General features: G+C 55.6%; 1 protein-coding gene across 1 annotated transcript in view; it reads right to left on the bottom strand.

Annotated features, from left to right (window-relative positions):
• The window catches only part of RAB3IL1 (RAB3A interacting protein like 1), a 16,613-nt gene extending 14,413 nt beyond the window's left edge, over nt 1-2,200 (bottom strand). The window contains exons 1-3 of the mRNA XM_044682012.1: nt 2,070-2,200; nt 1,725-1,965; nt 713-808 (exon numbers count right to left, since the gene is read on the bottom strand). Coding sequence (XP_044537947.1) covers nt 713-808; nt 1,725-1,965; nt 2,070-2,200 — 468 coding nt within the window. The remainder of the gene's footprint in view (nt 1-712; nt 809-1,724; nt 1,966-2,069) is intronic.
• Between the last annotated feature and the right edge of the window lie 4,167 nt (nt 2,201-6,367).

Consider the following 6,367-nt stretch of genomic DNA (forward strand, 5'->3'; position numbering starts at 1 on the left):
GGGAAGGAGGGAGGGAGAGAGAGACAGAAGAGGGAGAGGGGAGAGAGGAAGAGAGGGAGAGGAGGAAGACAGAGACAGAGAAGGAAGGGAGGGAGTGGGAGAGAGAGAGAAGAAAGAGGGAGAAAGATAAATGGAGAGAAGGAGAGAGATAGGGAGGAAGGGAAGGAAAGGGGTGGCAAGGAAGCAAGGAAGGAAGGAAGCAAAACAGTAGGGATGGGAGGGAGCGACCCACTAGCCTGGACCTGTAACCTCATGTCTGCCAGTGATGAAACATTGTCATTGTCTACCATAAAACCAATATTTTCTGTCTGACTTACAGTCTTGGAGACTTTTGGGGGGAAACTCTGAAAAGTTAAGTAACTTGCCCTAGGTCACACGCGGTCAGACTATGCCCAAGGTGAGGCTTGAACCTTGACTCCAGAGCAGGCTCTCTACCCACTTGGCCTCACTGTCTCCTGCCTGATACCCAAACTCTAGCCCCCACCCCATCCCTGCTGGGTTAGAAATGCCATTCCAGTGATCCACGCTACCACATTTAGTCTCTGCTCTGGGCCCCAAATGGCCGTGAGACTCGACTTGGACATCTTGGACCAGGAGCTCCCGGGGTGAGGCTGGGCCAGGCTATTGCCCACTGTCTAATACTGCCAGTAATGGCCCCCCTGCCCCGGCTCTCTGAGGGCCTGCCCCGGGGGGGGGGGGCGCACAGCTTTACCTCAAACAGGCTGGCCGTCAGCTCCTCTAACTCCTGCTCCAGCTGCTCCCGAACCTTGGATAGCCTTTCACATTCTTCATCCTTAAGTTTCAGCTCCTGGGGAGACCAAAGGCAGAGGCCTCTGAGCAGGGGGTACCCCAAACCTTCCCAGGGCCTCTGGGGCCCCAGAAGCAGAGGCCTACAAGCAGGGGATACCCCAAACCTTCCCAGGGCCTCTGGGGCCCAGAGGCTTGTGCCGAGCCACACACAGTCAGCCAGCAGCTCTCCTCGCCCACATACTCTCTGGCATTAACCCTTTAGTCAGGGCTTGAGGCCCCGGGAGGTCCCTGGCAAAGGCCTGTCATTGTGATGGCGGCTGTTATTGATAATCTCTCTCTCATGTTTAGGGATCCAGGCTTTCCTCTAAGAGGGTCGTCCCTCTACTGAGGCAGAGAGCGACCCCTTCCTTCGTCATGAAGTCTTAGGGGTGTCTCCCCCAAATCCACAGGGCAGCCTCTCAGAAACCACCCCACCAGGAGGGGGCGCTCTCCTGGAGACTCCCCGCTCCCCGCTCCAGACCCGGGGCCTCAGGAGGAGGAACCAGCCCTTTGGAAGAGACGCTCCCCCGGCAGCATCGGGAGCGATGGGGAGAGGCAGCAGGGAGGCGGGTTTAAGGGAGAATGCTCCATTGATGAGAGCGTGCATGGCTTTGCAAGGTGGTGAGCTCCCTGTCTCTGGAGGTCTTCAAGCAAGAGTGGATGGCCGTCTCTTGCTTGGACATGCTCTCTGGGGTCTGCCATTTTTTTTAAACCTTTACCTCGTCTTAGAATGGATACTAAGTATTGGTTCCAAGGCAGAAGAGAGGTAAGGGCTAGACCATCGGGGTTGAGTGACTTGCCCAGGGTCACACAGCCAGGACGGGTCAGAGCCCTGTGTTCTGGTTCTGGTACGGTGCCAACACATACATGGTTGTTACATCCCGGGCACCCCCAGCCTAGGCACTCCGCGCCCCCGCCCAGACCAAGGCTCGTACCTTCTGGGCCTTCCGCAGCTCTTCCTTGAGGAACTCGGAGCCCTTCTCCCGGATTTCCACGGAGGAGCTGCGCAGGCGAGACACGTCCAGCGGGCTGGCCGGGTGGGCCTCCTCTCCTCGGCCCCCCTCCCCACAGGGGGGCTCCAGCAGCTGGGAATCCCTTCTTCCCTTGCAGGGGGTCGAGCTTTTCCATGAGCTGGTCACCGGGGACGGCTGCCGGCCGTCTTCTGCCTGCGGCTGGCTGCGGGAGAAACACGGCGGTCAGTGAGCCAGACAGCAGCGTCCCCAGCCCGGGGCTGAGAGAAGGCCGCCCGGGAACGCGGGAGCCCCGGGATCGAGTCCTACCTCCACCACTCCCTCGGGATCCTCTCGTGCTGGAAGATGGCGCTGGGTGAACCCGAGCGCCACGACGAGAAATTTGGGAGAGAAGGAAGGGACGAGGATTTACGAGCGAGTGGTGACCCTCCTCGCTGCATGACCCTGGCCAAGTCACTTACCACTCCCCTGCCTTAAAACTGATAGTTAATATTGATTCTAAGCTGGAAGGGGAGGATTTTTGGAAAATAAAGTTAGCGGGTGGACAGGAGGGACCACGGCGTGGCGCCACGCCCAATGCCCTGTGCCCCCGATGGACGCTGGGCTCCTGATCCACGGGACTTAGAGATCCTGGGCCGAGTGCGAGTCCTGCCAAGCACATCAACACCCCCTTTCTGTCAAAGAGGGTGACCGCTGGGTAGCCAGCACAGGGCCGGGCACCGTTTTTAGGCTTCTAATAAAGACCAGCACCGGAATCTTAGAGCAGCAAAGAGCAGGGCCGGGAGGGCCTTAGACCCCAGTTAGCCCGATCTCTTAGCTTTGCAGAAGAGTAAACCGAGGCAGGCACAGTGGCCTGAAGTCATCTTCCTGAGCTCAAATCTGGCCTCAGGCACTTCCCAGCTGTCTGACCCAGGACCTGTTTGCCTCAGTTTCCTCATCTGTCAAATGAACTGGAAAAGGAAATCACAAACCACTCCAGTATCTTTGCTAAGAAAACCCCAAACGGGACCACAAAGAGTCATACACTTACTCACTGTATGACCCTGGGCAAGTCATTTTGCCCTGCTTGCCTCAGTTTCCTCATCTTTCAAACACAATGGAGAAGGCCAACCACTCAAGTGTCTTTGCCAAGAAAACCCCACCGGGGGCCACAAAGAACTGGACGCTGAACAACAACAAACTGAGGCCCAAGAATGGCCCAAGGGTTGGGGGCTGGAACCCAGGACAAGGGACTCATCCACAGCAGTCCACACTTCCCTCCCCACTGGCCTTGCCTTGAAAGTACCACGGAGGCCCTTTACTCGGGGAAGCCACTGGCCATACATTATCCTGGGAAATGGTTCACTCACAAGGTCCAGCCTCCTTCCTTTCACAGCAGAGGAAACTGAGGCACGGAGAATTGAAGTGACCAACTGCGGTTACCCAGTAAATCCTTGGGACCTCATGACTCTGCCATGCCCAAGTCACCAGGGGGCCTCTCTGGCCAACAGGCTCCTTTTCGCTCTCTGGAGGCACAGGATGAGAGGGAAGAAGGCCGGCCAAGACTCGCGCCTGCATCTTTCCAGCAGACGTTCCCTCCTTCCTCTCCCCTCCTCTGCTCCTGCAGGCTGCCTGGGGGAGCAGGAAGTGGGGAGGAGGAGGCCAGCCCCGAGTCTGGGGAAACCTGGTGTTTTGTGCCGAGGCAGCATCAGAGTTGCTCATTCAGCGAAACCCGAGAAGCTCTGGGGCTCCCGAGCCAGCAGGCTTCCTCCCATTCTTCAGCAGGGCTGGAGGGGATGGAGAGAGCCGAGGGAGGAGGGGAGGAGACGCCGGGCCAGCTCGGTCACTGCTGATAAGGGCCCTTCGGCCCCTTCCCCCACCTCTGGGCTCCCCCCGCTGCTCAGCCAGGGCTGCTTCGGGGGGACACCGAGGAGCCCGGCTGAACCGTTGTGTTGTCCAGGGCCGGACGGCTTCCATCATCGGCCCAGAATCTGCTGCTTTTCCTGCTCTCTCTGAAAAGAGCCTGGAATTGGAGACCCACCCACTGGCTGGGAGACCTTGGACAACTCTCTTCCCCCCTCAGTTTCCTCTTCTGTAAAATAAGGGTCGTGGTGAAAGAATAAAACTAAAGGAAGGAGAGAGACAGAGACAGAGACAGAGACGGGGAAGGAGAGAGAGAGAGAGAGAGAAAGAGGGGGGAGAGAAAGAGAGACAGAGACAGAGACAGGGAAGGAGAGAGAGAGAGAGAGAAAGAGGGGGGGAGAGAAAGAGAGACAGAGACAGAGAGACAGTGACAGAGAGAGATGGGAGAGGAGAGAGAGAGATGGGGAGGAGGGGGAGAGAGGAGAGAGACAGAGGAAGAAAAAGAGACAGAGAGAAAGAGACAGAGACAGAGAGAGACACAGAGACAGAGACAGTGAGACAGGGGAGAGGAGGAGAAGAGAGGAGAGAAAGAAACAGAGACAGAGAGAGACAGAGACAGTAGGGGGAGGAGGGGGAGAGAGAGAGAGACAGAGGGAGGGACAGAGACAGAGAAGGAGAGAGAGACAGAGAGACAAAGAGACAGAAAGAGATGGTGGGAGAGCTGGACCAAAGGTCTCCTAAGGTCCTTCCGCCCTGTCATTTCCAAACGAAGTCATCACACAGGAATTCGGGTGGATCGGCGAAAGCCAGCCAGCAATCAGCAGGCTTCCCAATTGGCCAGCTGGGAGGGAGATGAGATCCATCGGCTAACATATGAGCTCAGTCCAGGGGACCCCTGAATCTGCAAACAGCCGGGGCTGGTCTGAGATGGCCGGCTGCCACTTGCTTCAGCATCACCACTGGAAGAGGTCATCACGTCTCAAGTTTCAGAGAAGGGAAGGAATTAGTGGAGGATCACCCAGCTCTTACATAAATTGCAGCGCTGGGGTTCAAACGTAGGTCCTCAGTCTCCAGACCCAGGTTTTTCTCCCTAGCCACACAGCTAACAAGGAGGCAAACATAGACTTTGGGGCCCTGAGAGCTGGACCAGGAAGCTCACCCTGATCAGAAAGGCGGTAGAGCTAAATAAAGTCTGTGCTGGATAAAACTTTGTAATCTCATGCTCAACTGGGCTGCCCAGAAGCATGGAGATAAAAAAGGGGGGGACCTCAATGACCACCTATCACTGCCCTGTTTTGTGAATGAGCACACTGAGGCTCCAAGAAAGGGAGAGACTTGTCCAATGGTAAGCATCAGAGGCAAGATCTGAACCCAGGTCTTCCGATTTCAGGCCTCGGACTCTTTCCTCTGTACCGAAGAACAGGTTCTAGAGGTGACTGTTTCCTTTCTGAGCAAACTAGAAAATGTGCTCTCGTCACCTGGAGCTTGTAGGGGTCTGGGAAGAAGAGAAAGAGAGATTTGGACAAAAGGCCCTGGTGCTACAGAAAAGAGGTGATGGATGTGCCATGGGATGAAAAGGCGCCGCCTTCTCTCAACTTTTTTGGACAAATTTGCCAAGAAAACTGGAAAATGTTCTGGCAGAAACAAGGGCTCGAGCAGCCTCTTCTACCACATGCCACAACAGACTCCCCATGAGCGACCTGAGGATGAAAAGGTGACACCACCAGCAGCAGTTTAGAGGAGGACCAGACCCGGCGCCTTTCACAGCAATGGCGGGCGAGGGATGGATTCTTCACCAGAGGAGGATGAGAAGTTCCAAAAGATAAACAAGGCAACGTGGCTACACAAAAATGCAAAGTTTGGAATGAACAAAAATAATGCAACCAGGGTAGGAAGGGAAGAGGTCAACTAGAGGGAAAAAACCTCTGAATCAAACATCTGACATCCAGGATCTACCCGGGACAGCTAACAAATACAGCACGACCAAAAGGCATCCCGCAATGGGTAAGAGGGCAAAAGATCTGAATAGAGAGTTCTCAGAGCAAACTATTAGCAACACAGGCTTCAAACGACTGAGAAGGGAAATGCACAGCAAAACAACTCCAGAGTTTCCCCTCACCCCCAGCAAATGGGCAAAGATGGCAAAGGACAATGTCGGGACACACCAGCACATAGTCATTTGACCTTCCTGGGCCTCCGTTTCCTCATCTGTAAAGTGAAGGGGTTGACCCTTTTTAGCTCTGAATTCTATGAACCTAAGATTCTCTTCTCCCCCTTCTTGCCTAACCCTCATAGCACAGGGGTGTAATAGGTACAGGCAGGGACCCCGAGGATAGGAGCCTACAGCCAAGTCTCTGCCCATCAGCCTGGAACCCCCAATGACTTCCTTTCCCAAAGAGGAGTGAGGATGGGAGCTGAGGTTTTCCCGTCATAGCCTAGGGCTGCCCGAAGGGCTCTTGAAGCACCCTGACCCCCATCCACCACACAACCAAGTCTGGGCCAGGAGAGCAGGACCACCCTCCCAGCCTCTCCTGCTCCCACCCTGACTCTTCCCCCATCTGACCAGTCCCAGGGCCACCAGAGTCAAGCTCTCCAGTCTCTCTTGCACCCAGTCAATATTCCTAATTACAATCACTCCCATTCGGACCCTCATTCCCTTTTGCCTAGACAACTTACCTCCTCCTCCTCCTCCTCCCTGGTTCTCCTGCCTTTAGCCTCTTCCCTCATAACTGAGGCAGGATGCTGGTACCCAGGGAAGCCGGGTG

This window comes from Gracilinanus agilis, chromosome 6 (assembly GCF_016433145.1).
Source record: "Gracilinanus agilis isolate LMUSP501 chromosome 6, AgileGrace, whole genome shotgun sequence".
Classification (NCBI taxonomy): Eukaryota; Metazoa; Chordata; class Mammalia; order Didelphimorphia; family Didelphidae; genus Gracilinanus; species Gracilinanus agilis.